The sequence below is a fragment of the Squalius cephalus genome (genome assembly GCF_949319135.1).
Source record: "Squalius cephalus genome assembly, chromosome: 18".
Taxonomy (NCBI): domain Eukaryota; kingdom Metazoa; phylum Chordata; class Actinopteri; order Cypriniformes; family Leuciscidae; genus Squalius; species Squalius cephalus.
Genome location: NC_137139.1, coordinates 29,612,973 through 29,639,841, shown reverse-complemented (window position 1 = coordinate 29,639,841; position 26,869 = coordinate 29,612,973). Strand labels below are relative to the sequence as shown.

General features: G+C 35.1%; 1 protein-coding gene across 2 annotated transcripts; it reads right to left on the bottom strand.

Moving 5' to 3' along the window:
* tmco4 (transmembrane and coiled-coil domains 4) lies at positions 1-26,867 on the bottom strand. 2 transcript variants are annotated; one of them, XM_079849964.1, is made up of 17 exons: positions 26,792-26,867; positions 25,799-25,877; positions 20,159-20,269; positions 18,900-19,008; positions 15,337-15,472; positions 14,896-15,070; positions 14,762-14,789; positions 13,226-13,355; positions 12,631-12,728; positions 11,301-11,444; positions 9,790-9,909; positions 7,563-7,727; positions 6,078-6,214; positions 4,275-4,359; positions 3,914-4,031; positions 2,299-2,416; positions 91-985 (listed from the first exon to the last, which is right to left on the bottom strand). In XM_079849964.1, exons 6-17 carry the CDS (start codon positions 15,007-15,009, stop codon positions 425-427), a joined length of 1,818 nt encoding a protein of 605 aa, XP_079706090.1. In that variant the 5' UTR covers positions 15,010-15,070; positions 15,337-15,472; positions 18,900-19,008; positions 20,159-20,269; positions 25,799-25,877; positions 26,792-26,867; the 3' UTR covers positions 91-424. The 2 variants fall into 2 exon arrangements, with proteins under 2 accessions (XP_079706089.1, XP_079706090.1); XM_079849963.1 differs by lacking the exons at positions 18,900-19,008; positions 20,159-20,269; positions 25,799-25,877; positions 26,792-26,867 and adding an exon at positions 16,345-16,511 and having other exon boundaries at positions 1-985.
* Between the last annotated feature and the right edge of the window lie 2 nt (positions 26,868-26,869).

Below are 26,869 nucleotides of genomic sequence, written 5' to 3'. Positions count from 1 at the left end.
GTCTGTGGGGCTGTAATTCACATCTTAATTAAACAACAAACCACTTCTAATGAAGGGGGCAAATGGTATACACAGAATACTGACAGTTTTCACATAGCGGTTTATCACAAATCACATTCAGCAGTGTTGATATTAATTACAGATGATATCCAGTAATAACTTAATGAGATTATTAGGCGATTCCTGACTGGCAAAAAGCCAAGGTTCCAGTAAGTTCTAGCTTATATTGCTATTTTATATTCTGGGTGGTGTCTAGATGGTAACCCTTCTTCTGCTAAAAGTCTCACATGCGATATTCAAACACTGTGTTTATTTGAGTCCCCAACCCTCATCTTGGTAGCAGCAAATGTGACTCCATGGAGAGTTTCTCGGAGCGAGGTTTACCATCTAGACCCATTCATTCTGTGAGTGAGCCATGGAAATGTCATCTTGGCTCAGAACAATCAGGTTTGCCATTGGTTAATTGGTTCTGTGCTCCAGTGTGCGATTGGTTGGTTGTGTTTGTGTGTTCAGCAGTCCAGTTCGTGTCGTCCCAGTCCCAGGACGTGTGCTCAAAGTCTGTATTACTTTCATTATCTCTGTCTATTTTGCTTTGGTCCTGAGATGGTTCAACATGGTTCTCGCCTTCAAGAGCACACTGTGAATCAGCATTACCTTGACAGGATTCAAGGATGCCATCACATTCACTGATGGAATCCAGTAAATCGGATATATCAGGGATATCCCAGCCATTCTCAGAGTCCTTCCTCTCGTATTGATCTACATTTGATGATGGGACATCTAAAGTATCTTTGTTTGAAATGTCCATGGATGGTTCCCCTTTGACTGTGCTCTGACCAGCTGGTTCTGGAGTGCCTGGTTTTTCCTGAGATAAATGAACAAGCTGTAATTTGCTACTCATGGCTCCAGCCTCTTCCCTAGTAGGAACCCCCACTGCTACTAGGATGGTGTCCATCTGACGCATGTAGTCCAGGTGTCCTTTTACCTAAAAGTTGGACAGAACATAGTCAGTATTCATAAAGCAAGTTAAAAAAAAAAATTGCAATGCATTACTATATTAATATCCTCATTTTAATTTTAGTGGTGCTTGCTAACTTTTCAGAAAAATCAAGCTTTGGCGCATAACTCAGGTGTGCATGATCCCTAACATCACAGAATGCATGCTGTTCCAAGCTCAAATTTAACACACATATAAAAAACGCTAATAATCTAATTCTTAGGTTGGGAACTTTATACTTCTATGAAATTTAAGACTTAATTTTGATAATCTCCAATTGACTAATGTCCACTATTTGGTGTCACTGCAATATTTGCATACTGAACTGGTCTATTTAATTGATTTATTTAACTATAGCTGCCTTGACATTATGTAACATCTGCTGAGTTTGTATGTAAAGATTAAAGTGGCTCTGATAAGCCTAAATTAGTCCTTAAAACTGTAACACTATTCTAGCGCTGCCTCACAAGCACTGGTATTTATTTCAGGAAATGCTAATTTAATTGCTTACTAACAGTTCTTCACATGCCGAATGAAGGTGCAATTCTTCACATGCCTCACATTGCAGTCGCAAAACCAATACCTTGCCATATCTTCTGCCAATTTATCTAAGCTGTGTAATTACATTTTTATGAATAACTTCTTTCACAAAGATACCACAAGCATGTCTTTTTTTGTCCTGGATTGAGGGGCCGATGTGATGCCACCTGTATTCTGTGTCTGTGAGATAAGGAATATCTCAGATTCAGTCCTTTGTTTACAATACATCACATGGATGGCGGGCCTGGCGACCTCTGTCGAGATGTACAGACTATCTGTTGCTCTGTGTAACTTAGAAGGGATTGTTATGAATGGATCATTTTAAGTTGAAGTGTCTATATCTTTTTACATTTGTGCATTGCATAAAACGACACATTTTTGAGTGTTTTTTTATGAGGTAACATTGCTGGATTTAATGACTCCACTTGAATATTAACGAGGAGGAACTTCCCGCGACAGTAATTACAGTAATTGTGGTCTTTTGTGGCTGACAATTTAACAATGCCCTTTCGATTCATGTAAGGGGGTGTTCAGCAAAAAGCATTAAATCACTTTTGTCTATAAAAAGTAGCTTTCAGTTGGTTAAGGTTTGAAGTCATCTGAAGGAAATTAAACTTTGACTCTACTCTAATGTAATGTCGTGAAGTTGTGTTGAATAGTTACTCTCACAGACAGTAAATTGAATGTGAATCTAAATGCATCTCACAGACACCAAGAACATTTAAAACGAACATACTCAATGCACACACGCATTTGCTTACCACTGAGGACAGATCCACATTGATTATTTTGCGGTCTTGCGAACTGATTGGCTGAAGCCCAGCAACAGACAGCTGGACAGATGAACTTCTATACAGGAATCCAAGAAGCCAATCCCCTCTAAACCAATAATGACACAAAAAAAACACAAATATTTACTAAAAGGAAGAATAATTAAATCAAAATAAATAAATCTGGTTAAAACAATAAAATTAACATTTCAAGACATTCTGTAACTTTTTAATAAATAAATAAATAAAGTGTCAATTCTAATATTACATCTGGTGGACTAAAATGACTGTAATTTGTTACATGTCTAATTTCAGTTAGATTTGTAAATTAATTACCCATTACAATCTAATTCTTAATTAAACATATGTAATAATCTAAAAAGTTACTTAAGCCCTTTTCTGGTTGCTTAGTCTTCATCAATGCAAGAAAACCAATGACATGTAAAATTTGCCAACTAGTGCCTCTAAATGCTGAAAGCAGAATATGTGGTAATTTAATTCCCATCTGAATGGATGTCTGAGTTCATAAGCAGAAAATCTGCCACTATGAACTTAATGAATGATATTGCACAAACTGTGAACAAACACTACTGTTCAAATGTTTAGGGGTCAGTAAGATGTTTTTGAAATGAATTAATACTTCAATTTAATGCATCCTTGCTGAATTAATCAAATGTGACAGTAAATACATTTATAATGTTACAAAAGACTTTCTGTTAATGAAAAAAAAAATCCTGAAACAACTGTTTTCAAAATTGATAATATTAAAGAAATGGTTCTTTATTTTAAATTGTAATATTATTTTAAAAACATTTTGTATAAGAGAAAAAGAGAGTTCATTTGGGTAAACTGCTAAAACCATAATGGCAAATTTTAATACCTAAGATGTAGGGATGTCCCAATCAGGGTTTTTCTGCACCCGATCCGATCCGAGTCGATGAATATTGAGTATTTGCCAATCTGATACATGTATATATATTCTAATAAAAAGATACAGTATGCTCTCTCTCTCTCTATATATAGTCCTAATATATTGACATTGGTAGATGCAAAATAGTACGTTACAATGGTAGACAGACTGTGTGGTCACAATTATGAATATGGGACTTCTGATACAAACTTCTTGTAGTTTATATGTACAGTAAGCAGATTAATTGCAACATAAAGGGAAAAAAAGTGGATTTAAGGATAGAAAACACGACCCTCGTGGTGTCAGACTGCCATCTGTTAGTCAAGTCCGAAGCAAGATGCAACGCGTTATGGCAATGACGTCTCGTATAGTCTGATGGAAGATTAAAAAAATAGTAAATAAATGACTTTGAGTGATTCCTTACAAAAGTGCGCATCAAATATGCTAAACATGGAACCTTGACCTTGGGTGCGAGGCGCTAGAACGTTGGTTCTTGCGGTTCACGCACGCACGCACATTTGAGCTTCTTCTTTTACTTTTAATGGACGTCGCCAGTTGGCAAAACCAGCATGACAGCTGATGAAAAATAAAGGATTGGGCTTAGGATTGCCGATACCGATCAGTTAAAAAAAAAAGCTTCATCGGCCCCGATCCTTAAAATCATTCAGGACAGAAGTAACACTAATAGTGTCTTACCTGCAATATCCATTAACAATCTTCCCCGCCACTACCCTGGAGAGTCTCTTCCATGCTTTCTCGGAGCCGTCCACAGGGGCCCCCAGCAGCACCACATCTTCCACCACACCTTCACTACCTGCCCGATAATAAGAGACAGAATGTCTTTCAACCGGCTCCATGCGAACAGATTCTCATTTACAGTCTCACACCTCTCCGATTTCATCTTTCATTAGGCTGATAAAGAGAAAATGACTCAGTCTGGCTTGGCCATGTCCAGCTCTCTCAAGTCGACACTTCTTGAGACGCAAAGGTCTTACTTAAAGACAAAAGGATGTTCACTCATCGCTCACCCAGTCCGTACAATGAATAGAAAGCCTACCTTGATCATTAGCGAGCTCTTCTAGACAGAAGTATATGACACGAGCTCCAAGGCTAAAGCCAATTAGATTGACAGGGCGCTTTCCCTGCACAAAGATGAAAAAAGGAAGATAATTAAACACATTTGAAGAAAATAATCCAGGGTTATCGTATTAATTTGAACATTTCTAGCAGTATACAATATATTTATCATATTTGAAGGCCTCTAAATAATCATCAACATGATCAAAACTTTACTGAAAAATCTTTTGCACTCAATCTATTACATGCATTCTGTAATCTGATTGACAATTTATACTTTTTTAAGCATGTAGAAGGCATAAAAAAGCCAACCTTCAGGGTTTTTGCAGTGAAATCTTTACTGATTTTTCTAAAGTAAACAAAAAAAAATACCTTAAATCGTTTCAATATTTCAAGAAGGGACTGAAGCAACTTAAGTTGAAGTTACTATCCATACATAATTTTTTTGAAAAATCATGTTATAATGCGAGTATCAAATATGATCCATCAGGCTTTTGAGAAATGTTGATTTGTTCATCATTGTATTACATTGCATTATATGTTTTGCCTCCACAATAAGAACTACAGAGCTTTGATCATAAAAATAATCATTTAAAATACTAAAACATTATTGGGAGATAAATTGCATATTATCAGTCACTATATGTAAGTAGTCTGCTACAGTATACTGGTATAAGATTTACATTATATGCTATCAGAATTTCAATGTACTTTTCTGCCCAATAAATATCAGCAACTGCACCAAATTGCATATTTTTGCTCAGTTTCGATCTCTGAATAAAATTGAGGTGTTTTTCTTCCTCGATTATTAGACCCATATTCTCCTATATCACACTATATGAATCATAAAAGCCTATCAAATATGATATTCAACAAAAAACGCATGCAAACTTTTTTTCTTTTTTTTTCATTTTGTCTAAAGGTTTAATTTTTCTGATTTTTCTGACTTATTTCATAAGTCAGGATTTGCAGGGTTAATTAGTATGCTGAAAGCATGCTGTTATCTTCGAGGTTAAAGTCGCCCTGTGGTGAAAATCAAGCTTTTAATGTTGTGTATATGTCTATGTGGTGTTTTTATGTGCTTTAAGTCAAACCATGTGTAAATTCGAAGAGTATTTTATTCTTAAAACGGCAGTAAACCAAACAGTCTTAAATTTGCGGTTTGAAATCACTGGTGTTTTTGCCGACACAAATTACCAATCAGATCAACGTGTGATCATCAACAAATGGATCTCTGAGCTGCTTTGAGTGAGTGGAGGCGGGGCTCATTTGCATATTCATAGAACCGCCTATACTAAATGAGGCAAGGGTGTAGAGTCACATTCAAGCTATTTTAAGGCATGAAGAATTTTTATGTTTAAATATGTAATTTTGGTGATCAAAGATGAGTTTTAAGGGATACAATTATTGACTACAGGGGGACTTTAAGTCCCCTTTAAATCATCTATTCTTCAGCTACATGCATTCACACAAACGTCTTTGGATGTTGCACCATATGTCACAATGTTTTTGAGCATCCTGCCATGAGCATTGCATTTTTATGGTTTTACACCTCTAACTAAAACTTGGCATGTCATGCAGTTACAATAGAAGTCTATAGGGCAAACGTCCAATGTACTGTAAACGCATTTCTGCTCACACATTTTGTTTCTAAGAGACGAGTCTAAACGGCTGTCTATTATAATTGACTAATTGACATAATTGAATGTGACCTGTAACATTTCTTGAATTAGTCATTATAAGTTGTGCTGAATCTAGAAGAACTCATTGTCTGGACTCTGACCTGCTGTCGGCTCCGGAGCACCTGTGCGAGGTGTTTTCCCACCTCCGCTGAGCGACTCAGACACACTCCCCAGGGGTTGTCGATCACACTGGCCACAGCCAGCAGAGAGGCAGGCCATGTCAGAGCGGTGACTATGCCTGAGCATGAACAAGACAATCAGCAATGTGGTTATTCTGGACACCGTAAAGCAATGTGTGACAAATCATTATTTCATTATGCTACAATTAAAATGGAGCAATGTGGAGGTATTCTCAATAAACAGGGTATAACATTTACTTTGTTGACTGTCAACCTCAGGAGGACAGACAAAATATTATACAAGCCGGTTTATTTCATAATCTTTTTTTTCTTTTTTTTGCAAGGCTGATAGATCCTTTACATGCAATCTGCAAGCAATCATATCATTACAGCATGGCACAAGCTGATTGGCCTCTGCTGATCCTGCAGTGCTCAACATTTAAATAGTCTGGATCATTGTTTGCTGTAAGCTAGTCCTGCAGAGTTCCTCTGAACCCCTCCACCTCCCCCAGCTCCACCTGCCTAGATCTGCTACAGGATTTATGTATGTCTATTCATGCAGCAGCAGCATTTATTACATCCTCACAGCATCTATCTGTGTATCTATTAGAAGCTCAAGCCCATAATTGTATATATCAGAGGCGTGTGGCCCATATAAGCTGCGAATGCTCTGCATATCACAGAAATAAATTTCATTTTGAAATATATTAAAATAGAAAACAGTTATTTTAAATTGTAAATAATATTTTACAATATTACTGTTTTTTTGTATTTTAATCAAATAAATGCAGCCTTGGTGAGCATAAGAAATTTCTTTTAAAAACATTTTAAAAAATGTTACCGATCCCAAACTTTTGAACGGCAGTGTGTGTGTGTGTGTGTGCGTGCGTGCGTGCGTGTATATATATATATATATATATATATATATATATATATATATATATATATATAGCAGAATGGATAATATTTTCACATTGAGTATGAGAGGTTCTGGGTTCTACATTTGAATAATAATAATAATAATAATAATAATAATAATAATAGAAAAAAAAAAAAAAAAAAAAAAAAAAAAAAAAGAGTAGCACATTTTTCATTTTATGATTCTACGAGAATGCACAGCAAAAAGACTGAAGCGTGAGTCTGAAAGTATGTGAGAGAAATGCAATGGCCACTCAGCCAAACAATACAAATTCCAGCACTGGACTGTCATTCATGATAACACACACATGAAAGAAACAGAAACACCAATATGACTATTAGAGACACTTTCTCTGTATTAGACACATTCCTGCCAGGACGACTGTGAAAGATGGTCCAATCAGATTAGACTTAAGTGAATTAATATGACTGCACAGTTCAATACTCACATAAGGTCAGATAACGTACAGGTGACTTTCTGTTTTCCTCAAACCATGAGGTACTACCTTTTTATAGCTTAACAGCATTGGTATAGTAAAGCAGACATACCTGAGAGCACTGTGTATTTGAGGGCCTCCTGGGCAAAGACACTAACAAGCCCGTCCCATAATGAGTCCAGAATAGAGCCCAGGTCCAATAAATAACGCGACTCCCATTTCAGACAGTACTGCTCGCCACACGCTCCTAGACTGGACCAGGGAGCCTGGAACGAACCTATGATGGGCAATCGAAACTAAACCTTAGTGTGAACAATATTTCATGGCTATTTCTGGCTTTTTACATTAAAGGGGTCATATGATGCTTTTAAATATTTGCCTTATTCTATCTAACAGAGAGCTAGCTAAAGTCAGCGAATAAAACACTGACACAATGATGAACATGTCACTACAATATTCGCAATAACATTTTGTTTTACTAAATAATTAAGTAAACATAATTTCTTACTTCTATCTTTGTAAAGAAACCTCATTGCTTAACTGGCTACTCTCTGCTGTCTCGGATGACGACATCTTTTCCTGTCGGCCACCGTAACTTCTGTTGGTTGCAATTCGCAACCTCACCACTAGATGCCGCTAAAAATCACACACTGCACCTTTAAGGGTGGTTACATTTCTGACACTCCTGAGGTGTTTGGCCAATCACAACGCACTGGTTCAGCTGGCCAATCAGAGCACTCTGAGCTTTTTGGAAGGAGGGGTTTTGTAGAAATCAGTGCGTTTCAGACAGACTGGGAATAGAGGAGCTTCAATAAATGTACAGTATGTGAAAAATAATGTTTTTTGAACATCCAAGCATGTTAAAGCTGTAGTCTACGATGTTGAAAATCGGTCGAGAAAGCCTGAGACAGTTGTGAAGTTTTAAAAAACTCATCCCGCCCCTCCACACACACCCCCCTCCCTTCTGTGCTACCTGATCCCTCCCACCGGGAAACGACCTAAACAACGTCACTCAGTCAAGCTGTGATCACCGGTAGTAAACATTGGCGCATCTTGTTCAAATTCCGATCGGCTCGAACAGAAACTGAATATATACTGAAATATATTCAAGCACTTCAAGAAATATAATCACTTTGACCCGTGATAGGCGATGCTAAACGGCTAACATTCCAATGCCGACCGGCAGCATAAGCATGTTGTCAGACTGATAAAAAGCTATTATGTAACACCTCACACCATAAAAGTAAAAAATAAATGCTTACCTGCTCAACAAAAAGTCAGCCGTGTCAGCGTCGTTTTTTTTGTTTTGTTTTTTCTCCATTGCTGAGCTGATGCTACTTTGCTAGCTACCATAGACTGTCAGCTGCTTGCCCGCGAAATTTCATGACGCAGGAGGGGGGCGGGGTGGGGTGCGGTGGGGTGGAGACGCGAGCGTCAAGAGGAGCGGGGGATTGGATGAGAGCAGTTGACCAATGTAAGCTGTCCGGCCGGACAGCTTACATTGGTCAACTTCTCTGCAGCTGTACACCCAATAGAGTGAATGGATTTTTTTCATTCTTTTTTCTCTTCATATTGTTAGGATTGTACTGTAGAACCATAACCAGCATCTAAACGAGGTTATTAATAATGAACAATCTTTGAAATCGTAGACCATAGCTTTAACCTATTCTATTACACCCAATAAACAAAATAAACTTTTAAAATAGCATCATACGACCCCTTTAATAAATTATAAACGCCACATATATTCAGTGCGTGTTAAAGTACTAACACAAGAGACTTTAAAGGTCCCGTTCTTCGTGATCCCATGTTTCAAACTTTAGTTAGTGTGTAATGTTGTTGTTAGAGTATAAATAATATCTGTGAATTTATAAAGCTCAAAGTTCAATGCCAAGCGAGATATTTTATTTAACAGAAGTTGACTACAACGAACGGCTCGTTTGGACTACATCCCTCTACTTCCTTCTTTAATGACGTCAGTAGAACAGTTTTTTGACTAACCTCCGCCCACAGGAATACACCAAAAAAAAGGGGGGCGTGCGCTAAGCTGCTGTCGAATCACAACACAGGAACCGCTGGCACAATCAGAGCTCGTTACGTATTTCTGAAGGAGGGACTTCATAGAACAAGGAAGTCATCAGCCCGTTCTTAGGACAGTGAAAGTAAATTGTGTGAAAAATACTGTTTTTTTTTACACGCGAAACATGAACACATGTTATATTGCACACTGTAAACACAATCAAAGCTTCAAAAACATGAAAAACGGGACCTTTAAAACATAATAGTAACTGAGAAAATGCTATTTTGATGGTGATATGATGGTTAATTTGAGCACTCACTGTATTTGCCGCTGCACAACCAGCCTGTCACAGCTATAGTCAGATGCAGATGCTTTCCAGAACTCATCGGAAGAAACTCAAACTCCTGTATAGCGCCGACACGCTTGTTCATTTTATAGCCTGATGAGTAATGCAAAAATGAGTAAATATACCTTGTGGTTTCTAATAGTATATATATAATATATATATATATATATGAAAAGAGATTTAAACAAATATATAGAAAACTTGATCTGCAAATACATTCATTCATTCAAATAGAGATAATATGAGGCACACACACACACAAACTGCATTTGAAGAAATACTTAGCAACTTCAACAACCTTGAGCTCAGTTCATTTTAAATGGCAGCTGACAAATATAAATAATATATATAAATAATATCATATAAATAATATCATATATATATATATATATATATATATATATAAAAGAGATTTAAACAAAAATATAGAAAACTTGATCTGCAAATATATTCATTCAAATAGAGATAATGTGAGGCACACACACACATACACACAAAAGAAATACCAAGCAACTTCAACAACCTTGAGCTCAGTTCATTTTAAATGGCAGCGGACAATGTGCTCCGCTTAAAAGCAACGCTCTATTCAAACCAAAAAACGGACGGTAACTGTATGACTGTCAGTCTGCTAACTGATCTGCTCACATACCAATCCTCTAACAAAGCCTTGTGATATGCATTGTAATAAGTGCCCTTATTATGCTTTTCCGAATATTCCCTTTCATGCAGTGTGTAATATAGCTGTTTGTAAGCGATGTAAACGATCTGCAAAGTTGTAAAGCCGAAAGTGCACGATAAATAAAGTTATTATCTCTCAAAAGAAAGAATCACCTCTGAACCACCTAAACGTGTCGTCGGTAATTCAAATCCCACTTTGTTACGACTACACGTCACTGGGTAACACATTTGCGTAATGCCCGCCTATGATCTTCATTGCGATGATCTTCCTCCCTCAAATGCCGTAGCTGTGTTGTGTACATGTCAGGTGTTCAAAATACAGTTTTGTGTTTTATATTGTGTAGTAGGTCTCCGGCTAACTCACGTTATTACGGTCTTACTGAAATACTTGTGCTATTCATCTGTGGGCCACTATTACCTCAAACTGTCTATTAATGCAGATTACCTGTTGTTCTTACTACTCTGAGTAATGATAAAGGATGGAGCAAGATTTGTTTTACAAATTGCTGCTTAATTTTTATTAATTACTTTATAATTATTGTTATTATGAGCATAATTGCCAATTCATTATAATAGTAATATATTATGAAAGTAATTTAATTAGCCTAACTGTACACTGTATGGTTGCCAAGCATCACTGCAACTGAGCACAATATACTAAAACGATGATCACATACTAGATAAACTGTATATTATATACAGTACATCTGATATGTGGTCATAGTTTTAGTGTATATATCAGCTATTTTAGAGTCAGAAAAACAATACATTTTCGACTACAGTATGTATTATATTCTGTAAAGCACCTGTTAGCCCGGCCCCTGCGGCTCCAAACAATGAGGCTATGACGGCGATGCCCGTGGCAGATCCCAGAACAGCGGCTCCTCCCGCTCCAAGCACCGCTCCTGCCCCGGCAGCCACCAGAGGAGCCGCCAACCCTCCTGTGACACCTGATCAAAACACACACACACACGATCATTCACCCCAGACCAGGGAAACACATCTGATATTAGAGGGTGAATCTCATGAAATCAGTCCTGGACTTACACCCATCAACTAAGAGATAAATAATGATAATTCTTTAATTTAATAATTTAATAATTAAATTATATTTTTATTTAAAAAAATAATAATATATGCAATTTTTTTGAAAATTAAGCACATTTCCTCTCAAATTATCATACCCATATTTATTTTATTATTATTTAAATTGTGAAGTATGTATATATCATAAATCATTTATTATATTGAATTTAATTAAAATCAATTTAACATTTGAATTTATATAATTATTTAAATAAATAATTAAAGAACATACATTAAAATTCACAAATAAACCCTCCAGATACACTACAGTAATGAAAGTTTTGTGAATATAAATTAAATACATAAACTCCAGTCTTCAGTGTCACATGATCCCTCAGAAATCATTCTAATATGATGATTTGACGCTCAATTATTATTGGTGCTCGATTATTAATAATGGTTCTTATTTTTATCAAAGTTGAAAAACATTTTTGTTGCTTATTATTTTTGTAGAAACCATGATGCATTTTTTCTGGATTCTTTGAAGAATAGACATTTCAAAATAACAGCATTTATTTGAAACAGAAACCTTTTGTAACATTATAAATGTCTTTATTGTCACTTTTGATAAATTTATTGTGATTTTTTAATCAGAAATGTTTCTTGAGCATTAAATAATCACATTAGAATGATTTCTGAAGGATCATGTGACACTGAAGACTGGAGTAATGATGCTAAAAAAACAGCTTTGATCACAGGAATAAATTACATTTTGCATTATATTAAAACAAAAAACAAGTTATTTTAAGTTGTAATAATATTTCACAATATTACTGTTTTTACTGTATTTTCTGATCAAATAAATGCAGCTCTGGTGATCATAAGAGACTTCTTTCAAAAACATTAAAAACCTTAATGTTTCCAAACTTTTGACAGTACTGTGTGAAATAAATATATAATTAAAACAGAGGGAAAATAATTCAATTTCTCATTAAAAAATATAATAAATAAATCGTTTTCATGGACTTTCCAGTGACATTGATAGTGACCCAATCACCTCGGCGAGACCAGTGTAGATTGAAACAAACGTCCTGTGGCATTTAGACTCACCGATTACTGTCCCTCCACCCACAGTGGCAAGTCCGATGAGCAAGTACCGGCGCAATTTACGACCTCTCTCTTTCTTCTGCCGTCTTGAAGACTCTTCTCTGTTGAGAGAATGTCAATTTGATTGATAACACGTTCACTGGAGCCGCTGAAAGCTCAGAAGTCTTTCTAGGCAGAGGCAAAATTCTATTGAAAACGAAGACTAAAATGAAAGCGCCGTGCTGAAAGGAAAAACCTTGACCTAGACTGCAAAAACATAAAATACTCACGGCTGTGTGTGGCACACATCACGTGTCGTGCAGCAGAGGACACATTAAAAGACAGAAATCAGCAAATGCATTCAAAGCTCGTTCCCCACGTCAAAAAGTATTTGATTTTACAATGATATTGATTGTGCCACAGTGTTTCTGTATGATTTGCATTGACTTTTCCTTTGTGAATCTGCAGATGACCCAGGTGGGGTATGTAGAAATGAATATCTCATGTAAATAATCCATCAAACAGTGAAACCAGTGTGTGTTTCTCAGAGACATGAGGATAAACTCGCAAAAAGCCCATAAAGAGGCAGCAGCTGAGCATCGGAGGAAGTTTCACTCACTCGCTCTCCTCTCCTGCCTCTCTCAATTTCTCTCCGAGAGTCTCTTCAAAATCCTCCAGCTGCTGTTGGGTCACACGCAGGAGACAGCTGACATGTCGGATCAGAACACGAGCCCTGGCATCATAATGCCCTACATGAGAAGAAATTCAGAAATGCTCATCACACACAAAACAAGAGTGACAGATCAATCAGGGTTGCTACTATTAGAACTGAGACTAAAACTAAAAACATTAAAAAACATTTTTTATTCTGAATAAAATAAACCGTTAGCTGAAATCAAATAAAAAAAAGGCAATTTCCCATTTTAATTTAGGTAATAAAAATTAATAAAAACTATATAAACAATGACAAAAAAGACAAAAACAACAAAATTACGGTAACACTTTACAATAAGGTTTTATAAGTTATTGGTATATGATGCATTAACTAACAATGAATCTTTGTTAATGTTAGTTAATACAAAATACAACTTCATGTCAGCTCAGGTCTATTAAAGGAATAGTTCACTTTAAAATGAATATTCTGTCATCATATACTCACCCTCATGTTGTTTCAAACCTGTATGAATTTCTTTCTTCTGCTGAACAGAAAGGAAGATATTTAGAAGAATATCAGTAACCAGACAGTTTCTGGTCTGATTGACTTCCATAGTATATTTTTTTCCTACTATGGAAGTCAATGGGACCCAGAAACTGTCTGGTTACTGACATTATACTGACAAATATCTTCCTTTCTGTTCAGCAGAAGAAAGAAATTCATACAGGTTTGAAACAACATGAGGGTGAGTATATGATGACAGAATATTCATTTTAAAGTGAACTATTCCTTTAAATAGTATTAACAGATGCAACTTTAGATTTGAATATGTATTAGTAAATGTTGAAATTAACATTAACTGAGATTAATAAATGCTTTAGAAGTATTTTTCATTGCTAGTTAAAGTTAACTAATGTTAACAACTGAAATGTAAAGTGTTGCCAAAATTACTAAAACTTCAACTGATTTTAAAATTAAAACAAAACATAAACACAAAATCGAATTCAAAATATTCATAAAAACTTAATAGTATCTCAATTATATTAAAATAACACAGAGATGAATCTCAAAGATAATGTGAAAGAAAAGTTCAGTTCATTTTAAAGAAAAAAGTAATATTTTGCATAAAGAAAATAGACTTTTTAGGATCATTTACATGTTTTGTATCGTGACGTTACTACTGAAAGTACAAAATGTAATTCAAGTTTTTGTTTACATTCACAAGTAATGTAGCAGAATAAATAATATTGTGATGTATAATTTTTTTTTTACAATTTAAATAATAATTTAAAATAAGAAGCATTGGGATGTGAATGTGCTTAATTGTGCGAGAAGTTGAAATTCATGCTAATGAAACAGGATTAATTTTCTTTATGCAAATTTCGCATTTTTTCTGGACATTTATTTATTATTCATCATTTTAAATAATATTTTTTTATGCATGCCAATGCAAAAAAAAAAAAAAAAAAAAAAAAAACTAACTAAGAACCGACAGCTCACCATCTTTGACAGAGAAAGACACGAGATCCTGAAAAACAGTGTTACAAAAGAGACCGTCACAAACAGTGAGTTGCACGAGCATCTACAGTATATGTCAATGCAATCATCCAGCTATGTTCATGTCACATGCGTACATGAGTGATGGGTAAAGCTCCGGCTCGGAGCAGCGGCTCTGCGTGCAAAATGGACAGGAAGGTGTCAGAGCCTTCGAACCCGAGTCCCGTCAGGAAAGCTTGCATAACCGGCATGACCGACTCATCGAGATTCAGCCACTGAACCAGACCCTCCAGATACGCCTCGCGAAAACGTCTGCATTGGGAAAACATCACAGTGAAGCGTCACAACCCCAAACCTCAACATGCTGGAAGTACATTACCATTCAAAGGTTTGGGGTCAGTAAGAAAAAGGTTAGCCGTGAAGCGCAAGTTACTATCGCAATGAATGTAGCTAAAAGCCGAGCCACTTTCATGGTGCCCAAAACCCAGTGAACTAAACTAAACTGAAACATACAGGCATAATGAAGAACATAATGACCCCAAACTTTCGGTCCATTAAAGTGTTGTTAAATGTTTTACTTTTGCTCGTGTCCGTGAAAGAGCTGTCCCAGGGACACGCCACATAACCCAGCGTACGCAAACCTCCCTGGTTCACTCAGCTGGCGGCCAAACACGTTCTCTACTGGTGACTGCTTTTTCTTCTGTCCTCCTGGGTCTGTCACAAGAAAAAGAAAAAACACAAAAAAGTGCCTGTGAAGAATGTGTGCGCATAGATACAGAAATCCAGTTCTCCACATTTTCATTACATGGCTTATTATAGAGGTCCAATCAGAAATGTTTGTTCTTTTTTTAAACATTACAAATTAACTTAATCATAATTATGGTATGCATTAATGTTGTGATTGCATAGCAACCAGTCCATCATTTTAAAATATAATCACTTAACCCTTTTGACCCTTTTGAGCCACAGTCTTAAAATATAACACACACTCCTCTTCTCATGAAGAACTGTGCATTAGTCTCGTTTTGTGCTTGTGCAATGCTTAATATTTGTGGTCTTAATATTTGCAAACTTCATTTGCATGTTTTCTGACGATACAGACCACACAAAATTATTACTTTGCATAGAGAATTTGCACAAACATGTGGCAATCTATGACACTGTAAATGTATGCAATATGTAATTTAACTCAATGGTCTCGAGCTTTCTTCAGTAAACAGCCCTGGGAAATACATCAGATCTGCGTGTGTTATTATTACGCAACTTAAAATGTCCCTTGTTTAACCAAAACATATTTTAGGCCTTGATCTTATCCTGCATCTGTGATTAAAGCTGAACTGAACACTAAGCAGATGTTACACACGCATGTAAATACGATAATTAGAAAACAACATCAAAATAATACATATAAGCCTCCTTATAAAAATGAAATACAATAAAACATAACGAACAATAACTAATAAGAGTTAGGAGTAAGAAAACCAAAGACTCTTATTTTGTTGTAAGTTACGCCGTTGGGCAAAACTCAAATCTTTTCAAAGTCCTTTAAAAAATGAAACTGCACTCTTAGTGAAGTCTATGAGTACCTGGAGTTAATTTCGGGTCCTCGCTGTTGTTATTTGTTGGTTCCATTAGTTTATCCCTACAGTAAATAACAGCAGATTTGTTCAATCCATGTAGGAAAGTTGTTACTTTGTTGTCGTGACAGATGAAAGTTCAGCACAAAGTTGTCTTGTATGCAGCAACGCCCCCTATTGGTCAAATCAATTCACCAATCATATGAAGGACTCGCTTATGAATATTCATTACGCAACGTTACGTTCGTCCAGCTGGCCTAACCGATTGGCTGAACTGCAAGAGTTGGTGAGGTTTCCGCTATTCAACTGGCAAATAAGCGAATCCTAAAAGCGAAGGATTGGCTTATGAATATTAATGAGAAACGGCACGTTGGCAGACGTTGGTCACAGAGGAGTCATTTTGGCGTCGTCAGCTGGCTTATGAATATTAATGAGGTAACTAGTATCGGAATGTTATCGGAAAGACTGGATTAAAAACACTGATCTATAAATCATAAAAAAAAAAAATTTATATAGATCACTGATTAAAACTCAAAATTGCCCCGTGACGATTGTAGATTTATTTGAAACGCTCTGATGATGGCAATTAATAATTAATGTTATTAATGTCGACGTTTTGCCTGACAAATTTAAGCTATTTGTGTATAAACTGTCTTGGGATTGAATGAAAAAAGTATTTCCTCTGGCTAGAGATATCGTCGAGTATTAATATTAATTGGGTTCCCTGTCTTGACGCCCTAGGGAGGTTACAAAGCAAAGACTGCATAACCTTAATGATTCATTAATATTCATAAGCTGAGTCGTCTTCTTAGAATATATCATTTAAACATGATTTTATGTTTTGAGGAAGATTTATGTTTTTAATTGTTGATGTTGTGCCTCATAAATGTAATCAATCAGCCCTTCTCTTTGTGTAATAGGAGACTGAATATAGTAAATATATTGTTGAAGTGCCATTTGCGGCCGGCAGAGCTCACTAGAGGTCCATATAAAACTGCATTCATATAATACCCAGTTGTATATACACTACCAGTCAAAAGTTTTGAATCGGTGTGATTTTTAATGTTTTTAAAAGAAGTCTCTTCTGCTCACCAAGGCTGCATTTATTTGATTACAAATACAACAACAACAATAACAATTATTATTTTTTTTTTTAATATTGTGAAATATTATGACCATTTAAAATAACTGTTTCCTTTTTTAATATATTTTAAAATGTAATTTATCCCTGTGATCAAAGCTGAATTTTCAGCATCATTACTCCAGTCTTCAGTGTCACATGATCCTTCAGAAATCATTCTAATATGATGATTTGATGCTCAAGAAACATTCATTATTATTATCAATGTTGAAAACAGTTGTACAAAAAAAAATTCAGGATTCTTTGATGAATACAAAGTTAAAAAGACCTGCATTTATTTGAAATAGAATCTTTTGTAACATTATAAATGTCTTTACTGTAACTTTTGATCAGTTTAATTAATCCTTGATGAATAAAAGTATTGATTTCTTTTATTTATTTTGCCCCAAAAAATAAAATAAATTCGTACTGACCCCAAACTTTTGAACGGTAGTGTTTAATGTTACAAAATCTTTATATTTCAGATAAATGCTGTTCTTTTGAACTTTCTATTCATCAAAGAATCCTGAAATAAAAATGTAAATAACTGTTTTCAACATTGACAATAATGAGACATTTTTCTTGATGAAATTCAGCTTTACATTACAGGAATACATCACATTTTACAATACATTCACATAGAAAACAGCTGTTTTAAAATTGTAATAATATTTCACAATATTACTGTATTTACAGTATTTTTAATCAAATAAATGCAGCCTTGGTGAGCAGAAGAGACTTCTTTCAAAAACATAAAAAATCTTACCGATCCAAAACATTTGACTGGTATGTATGTAGCTATAAAATGACATAATCATCCCTGAATATATCATTTTATCAGTAATTACCCGTCTTTGATTGATTATAGCAATTTGTCTGAGTTACATAATTCGCATTGCAAACAATAGCTCACTTTTTGACACCTACTGGTATTTTTAGATTCATTCTGATTCGTATCCTTTGCATTACGATCTTGACGGCTCCTGTTGTTATATAAAGTCTACGAGGAGCTGCTGCTGTGTCTTGTTGCTTTTTCCACTAAAAGCCCATACTTGGGATGATCCAGGAGAACAGTTTGTGAAATGCATGATTACATAATTTTCCAAAAACCAAAAAAGCATATCTGGTGTGTGATTACCAATCTCAATAGGAGCATCGGCTAAATATGAACATGTCTTTACAGCTTCACAAGTCTGTACACAGACTCACGTCTTTTTAAATTCCTTTCACAACATGTAACTGACATTCGTAACAAGAGAATGTGTGTGTGTGTCATGTCTGTATTTCTCTCCTGTGTGTCTCTCTCTCTCTCTGCCTGGTACCGTCTCTTTACAGAGGTTATGAGGTCAAGACTCGAAGAGAGAGGAAGAACTAGCCGTCAGAGTTACAGTAATGCAAACCCTGCTCCTTCATTCATGTAAACAAATGCAGTGAAGAATCTTACCTTTGTGTTTGAGGTCAAAACGTCCTGTTTATACATCAGTGTGTGTTACAGACGTCTTTATTTGTACTTCTTTCTCCATTTCCACTTGAGAAGTTTGTATGCGACCTGCCTGAGAGAGATACAGAGCACGACATGTCATTCTTTCCATTTTCCTTTAATGTAAAACCATCTGAGCACAACAGTTCCAGCATTCACATGATGTTCACATTACGTTCCCTTAATTAGAAACATTAGCCGTGGACAAAATATAGATGTTCATTTGAATAAATTACATAATAATACTAATATTAATATTAATAACAATAATACTTATTATTGTTGTAATTATATATTTCATATCACAATACAATATTATTATTATTATCATCTATTAAATATATTACTTTTAAATAATTATAATAATATTAACAATAATAATAACTACTTTTTTATTATTATTATTACACATAATATTATACTAAATTATCATTATTATATAACAATACAAAATTAAATTATTCATATTATTATTATACCACAATTAAATAATAATAATAATACATTGTTATTATGATAAATATTATTACCATCTATCAAATATATTATATTTTATTACATTTGAATGATAATAATAATAATTGTTATATATTTAATAATACTATTATAATGACATATTTCATTTTACAATGCAATATTTTTAATTATTATATAAATATATTTAAAAACAATAATAATGATTATACTTAATATTATAGTAATAATAATTTATTATAATACAATTATTATCATACCACTATTACATAATAATAATAATAATGATACATAATTATTAATATTATTATTAAATTGTAAATATTGTAAAAAAAATATTATATTACTTTTAAATAATAATAATAATTATTATTATTATTGTATTCTATCTATAATAGATACTTTATTTTTTATTTAACATAAAATATTTATATTTTCTTATGTTAAACTGAACAAATTATAAATAAATACAGGCGTATTGTTTTATGACGTTAAAATAAATAAATAAATAAATAATATTCAGAGTAAAATAGTAAATAATAATTAAACCCTTTCTGGTTTCTTGTCAAATGTCTAGTTATTTGTTATGCATCTCTATTATCTGTAGCATCTTATCTTATTGGCTAACTTTAGCATTGTTTGTTTAGTTGAGCTTAAGTTTGTTGACTGAGATTATTTTCTTTTCTCAGATATTCAGATATATCAGTTTGGACAGACAGACTGTGGTTTAGTGATTCACTGCTCCTCACCTTCTCCATCTCATTCCCATCAGCCCGACGAGAGACTCGTCTAACCGAGCTCAGGTGCTAAAGCTGTTTGCTCAAAGCTAAAGGTCTGCTGTCATCAAGAGCTCCCCACATCTGTCGAGAGATAGCAGAGCAGACACACGCACACACACTTATAAAGATCTGTCTTAGCAAGCATTGTTCTACATTAAGTGTGTGTTTTCAGTACATCCGCAGGCGAATCTGTCGAGACAGGCCTCACAGAAACAGGGGGATTCTTGGGGAATTTGGCGCCCAATCAAAGGCAATATAAACTGAATACACCCTCTTGACATCCGCTCAGTCGGATAAGGTAAACAAACTCAAAAAGATCATTCGCAGCACACAAACATGCGCTCGAAACAACCACCGGCCTTGTACCAACACACAAGGCCTGTCTGGCCTTCTTACGCACGTGTAGAAAGAGACTTTTGTGTGTGATTGTGTATATGTGTGTTTCTATGGAAAGAAGGGCAGCTGGACAGTCTTTTGGGAATGATGGGGGTGGGAGTGGAAGAGTAGGTCAGGATATGTCTAAAGAGAGATGTAAAAGAAAACCGCAGCTGTATAAGACTGCCGCCAACACGGGAAAATGCTTAAATGCATTGAAACGCATGAGGAACTAACGATGACTTGGGGGAATGGGAGGAATGCAAAAAACAGGTTTCTTTAATATTTCTCCTATAGATCAGTGGAGACTTTTGCTTCTTTGGGTAAAGAGACTCTTTATTGTTTGTCACATCTTTGGCTCAAACTGTGCTCGAATGTGCAAAGATTTCAGTCTGTAATAAAACATACAGATCTCAAACATTTCTCATCGAATTCTTCCAAGACCAAATTAGTCGAGCTGCTAGCCATATTAGTTTTATAGCTATATGTCAATAACTCTGACTATACGTCAACAATTTTCCCATTTATGCCTAAAATGTTATCAGAGAAAAGGAATATTCAAAGCTCACAGAGTTACACTGCAAAAATGATTTTCAAGCAAAATGACTTGTCTTGTATGCTGAAACATATCTATTTTAAGTGAGTTTATGCTTAAAACAAGAAAAAAATATCGAATATTGAAAAAATAATCTTGTTTTCCCTTTAAATTCCTTTAAGACTCCTTTGGAAGATATTTTTTATTTATTCATTTTGATCATTTTTTAGCATACAAAACTTAATATTTTAAGCCATTTAGCTTCTCCAGTAAATGTGTCTTGAATGTTTATATTTGTACTGGAAAACAAGACAAAAATACTGAGGAAGAATTTTTTTGCAGATTGCGCTGAATCAGCAGCACTTGTGGCATAATGATGATTACAACATGTTCAAATACTCACTTATTCAAAAGTATAGCCACAAGCCAACAATATGAGTGTTAGCATGGAAACTGCAACTAACCTTTGCTGTGTAACGTTATATCAAATTTTACAACTTTAAACTAAGCTAATAAAATAAAATAAAATATACTAAATAAAATAAAATAATAAAACAACTAAACTAAATAAAATAACTAAACTAAACTAATAAAAAAATAAATAATAATCTAAACTAATAAAATAAAATACACTAAACAAAATAAAATAATAAAACAACTAAACTAAACTAATAAAATAAAATAAATAATAAACTAAGCTAATAAAATAAAATAAAATATACTAAATAAAATAAAATAATAAAACAACTAAACTAAATAAAATAACTAAACTAAACTAAACTAATAAAAAAATAAATAATAATATAAACTAATAAAATAAAATACACTAAACAAAATAAAATAATAAAACAACTAAACTAAACTAATAAAATAAAATAAAATAAATAATAAACTAAACTAATAAAATAAAATATACTAAATAAAATAAAATAATAAAACAACTAAACTAAACTAAATTAATAAAATAATATAAATAATAAACTAAACTAATAAAATAAAATATACTAAATAAAATAAAACAAAACAACTAAACTAAACTAATAAAATAAAATATACTAAATAAAATAAAACAACTAAACTAAATAAAATAACTAAACTAAATAAAATAACTAAACTAAACTAATAAAATAAACCATAAACTAATAAAGTAAAATAAATCACAAAACCAGAGTGTGAAGGTATAATTTCTTTTAAAAAAAATCATCATTATTTTTATTTGTTTTTATTGTTTTCATTATTATTATTATTAATTATTTAAATGTTTTTTTTTTTTTTAGATTTGTGTATGCTAACCAACATTATGCCTCAAATGCTGTCGACAAAGCTTAAATGAAACTGAACCAAGAAAGTATTTAAACAGAAAACATCATTAAGCTGACACCATAATCCCTCTGCATGTGCGGCGCATTTACAAACATCCGTCGGGATCGAGACTCTCCTTTGACTTCAATGCATGCAGTCTCTGCTGCTGCTTCTCATGGGAAAATAAGCTGTCACCCATTGACATTAAGTCCGCCGGTCCGCCCATGCAGTGCCCTTTATCCACACTTACTCACACGAACGGATGACTAAATCCGAGATGAATGAAAAAGATCACGTGCGCTTTACTAGTTTTAACACCCGACATTATGTGGTTTCCATTCAAAACGATCAGTTCTAGCACAAACACGCTCTAATAAAGGATCCTTCAGCGGACACCAGATGAGGACACAAGGGCCTCATTGTATGGATATAATAGCTGTTTTTTTTTTGTGGAAATTCCTTTTCCACTGAGGAATTCTTTCCACGCTTTTAGGAATGCTGTAAATACACGAGGGACTCTCGTTGCAGTGCAGTGTCATGATTGTTGCGATGGATGTGATGGATTGATTTCTTGAGATGCAGCGGTACAGCTGGCAGGGAGATGCGGTGTGGGAGCGCTGCATGGAAAAGTTGTAAAGTGGGTGTTGGCGCTATAAAATTGGGAAACTCTGAGTGCTGAAATTGTGATGAAACCACTACTTTTTTCCTGAAACTTATAGGGATGGAAAAACAGCATTACCTCTATAACGCCCATGATTGCCTACTGATTGCTATAGATACAAAACATGCAATGACATGTACATGGTGGTAAACGAACACAGATTACCAGCCATGTACAGGCGGAGACACATACCTACACATGGGGCCCATATGGGAAGCCATAAAAAATGTGTAGTGCACAAACAAACCCTCGTGACAAACCTTGAGCATGGCAGGGAATGGAAGTCAGGTCATTCAGACCACAAAGAGGGAAGTTAAAGTGACGCAGGTACTGAAGACACACACTTAGGGTCAGGAAGGCAGCTCTTTACAAATACGGGATGCATGGGAAACCCCTCTGCGTTCCCACAGTATTTTTAGTGTTTGCGTGAAAGGTGATCATTTATGTCTTCTGTCTGGTCCTCATTAGTGAACGCGGGCCTCACGGGCTCCATGAGTGCTTCTGATTATCGCATCTCAACTTGCCTTGCCTGCATTTCTGCGCACAGATAACAGAAATCAGATAACTGATAACAGCTTTGTTTATTCTCATGCCTGCGATAACAGTGCTGCGTTCAACTTGAAGACTTTGGGCCCTATCATACACACCAGGCGCGACGCAAGTGGTTTTTTTTGCAAGTTTCAGCCCGACGCAGTTATCATTTTCACGTCCTGCGAAACGTTGTTTAAATAGCAAATGCATTTGCGCCCATGGGCGTGCTGGTCTGAAAACGAGGTGTGTTCGGGCGCATTGTTGGCGTGTTGAGGCATCTGAAATAGACTGTGCTAATGACCAACTGAAACCTGGTCTAAAGTCAATAGCGCAGTATTGTTTTTGTTATTTAAAGAGCGCATTAGTAATATGCGCCTATAGGCGGCTCCAAAACGCACATACACTTTGTCCCGTAGATCCGTTTCCTCTCTGGAGAAGCGTTCAGTTTTTCCGCTTGCATGTAAATAGCGAATCCGCCATGGCGCGAGCGGGAGATCGGGAGATCAGACTCTGATTGTTTTTTTGCACGTTACGCCCAAAACACACCCACTCATTAATAGAATAGGGACAACCCTTTTAGATCATGAAACGGGTGCATCGAAAATTTTTCCCGTCATTAAACTAGCAAAAGTGGATTCGGACACGTCCTAAGTGCGCTTGCGCCGTGCGCTTTAGACCATGCACTTAGATCCTTAAAATAGGGCCCTGAGTCTGACAGCTGAGAGCGCATATTGTGCACAAAACTGAAATGGCAGTTTTGATTCACCCAAAAAATAGTATTATCCACAATTACATACTCTTTTCCGAGGGAACGGTTTACGGTTACAGTACACTTCACCGCTGAAGAGGCCGGCTTAAACCAGAGTGAATTCGATTGTGCCTGATTTATGCAAGTCAATAACAAACCCTCCAGATCCAGAACCAGCTAGTCACTTTTCATTTTAAATAAAGAAAATGGTGAGTTTATTGGAGCTTTAAGTAACCATGAAATCAAAATGGACAATTCTTATTTTTTTTAATGGCATATTGCAGTATTTAATATAAATGATCTATCCGTGCACATCATGATTATTTATTTGAAATCCATGTGCCTCGTAATCTTTAATCTAAATAACTTCCGCTCCTTCTTGCAGCAACATCTCAGCAAGACTCCAACTCTTCCAGCTGGTGACGCACCATAGCCATGCTGAAACTAACAGTATCTACTCAACCAACCAGCTTGATCTTTTTAGTCATTAAATTCTTGTTAGTAAAGCCTGATAGAGACAGCAGCAAACCGGCATTCAAAGCAACATATGTTGGTCCACATTAAGAAAACTGAGCCGTCTCAGAGGAGCTCTGAGTGCCATGCCTGTACCCTACCCTCATACCCACTCACATCCAATGACTCAATCAGTTAATAAAAGCCCTATACTGAGATCATGTGACCATGCAGTTCCCAGGACAATGCTCACTTGAACAGCCATTAGCCATTTTGGCTGAGAACTCAGACACCTATTTGTGTTTTCATGAAGCGCTCTTGAAATTCAACACACCTCAAGTGGAAAGTCCAAGCTTTTTGACTTGGTCCTTGATTAAAATCTGCTCTGCAGCGCTATTTGATATTCAAATCACTCTCCTCCCACTTTATTTCCACTCTCGACACTCTCTGGAATGATATTACCTCACCTTCGATGAGAATAACAGAGTATCGCTGGACAACTTGCTTTGCAAGTCAATGCAAAAAGCTGTATGCACACATTCCAGAGCAACATTTTTCCTTCCAGAGCAACATTTTTCCAGGTGCACAGATGCACCTGATTTATTGAACGATTCAAAGACTGGACAGTGTACAAATGATGACAGTCTTATGAGGGTGCGTGTCTGTACTGGTTGGGTGCAATGCACAACACTGTCCCGACACTGTGTTGCACGATCACGTTTGTAATATGAATTGCAATATCCAGTCATTCATTTTACAATCTCTGCAGAGGTTTTGAACTCTCCACAGGGTTTGCCCAGGGATAGTTCAAAGGAAGAATTGCGGTTAAGTTACTGAATGTAAATTCAGCGCCGCAAACGTCATATCATATCTGTTTGCTTAGTAGGTGTGTAATGGTGAACTCAGCTTATGGGATTTTTTTTACACTGTATATACGAAATTTGCTGCATGTGGTCCAATACAATGTTTGGTCGAAAGTTGTCTTTACTACTTCCTTATACTTACTCTAAGACTTTATCTCATCTCCTCAGATTGAAGTGACTCACGTGTGTGTCTATTATTAGGTGCGTCTGGAAGTGTGTACCTGTAAGGCAAACACAATAAAACGAAGCCATGTTCACAAGTACATTGTTATCAAGATAACACTTCACCATCTGCATATCTTCCAGAAAGAAACTGAAAATATCAGTTGAAGCATGCATTGCTAAATATCTTTTTAGTTAATGTACTATCCTCAAGAAGGCTGAATTTCTTTGAAAAATACTGTGAAAACACTATTGTAAAATATTATTACAATTTAAAATAAGTGTTTTCTATAAAATATAACTTATTCCTCTGATGCAAAGATGAATTTTCAGCTATTTTTGTCCTTCAATAGCTTTATTCGACAAAGATGCATTAATGTGACAGTAAAGACTTAAAATGTTACAAAAGATTTATATTTCAAATAAATGCGGCTTTCAACATTGATAATAATCAGATTTTTTTCTTGAGCAGCAAATCATAATATTATCATGATTTCTGAAGCATCATGTGACACTGAGGTCTGGAGTAATGATGCTGAAAATTGAGCTTTGATCGCGGGAATAAATTACATTTTTACAATATATTAAAATAGAAAACAGTTATTTCAAATTGTAATAATATTTCACAATATTACTGTTTTTACTGTATTTCTTTAATCAAATATTCATATTTATTTATTGCAAATGATATTATTATGATGCATTATAATCAGGCCTATATTTAATTATATTTAAGTATACTTTAGAAGTATGCATTGACCCAAATGCATGACCAAAACGCATATCATCACTATATATGTGTAAAGAAAAAAATAGTGTCATGGGACCATATGCATTAGTGTCAACTAAAAAGCTCTACTGAAATAACGAACAACTGAACTCTCAAGTGGCCAGTTCTAGTTACCCATAATGATACATATTATATGACCATTCCCTAGCAAGAAAATAACTGTAACATAAAGATCAGAAGGACCAGAAACCGGGCACAGGTTCAAGATGGTGACGCTGGGACCCGTCTAAAGTACTAGAGGAGGAGTGCGCAGTTCACCGA

Coding starts and splice junctions, on each gene's coding strand:
- tmco4 (XM_079849963.1), bottom strand. CDS start 16,390: ATGGAACCAACAAATAACAACAGCGAGGACCCGAAATTAACTCCAG. Junction 15,473..16,344: donor GGACCCGAAATTAACTCCAG/GTACTCATAGAC, acceptor TTCTTGTGACAG/ACCCAGGAGGACAGAAGAAA. Junction 9,910..11,300: donor CGCAGGGGCCGGGCTAACAG/GTGCTTTACAGA, acceptor ATTACTCATCAG/GCTATAAAATGAACAAGCGT.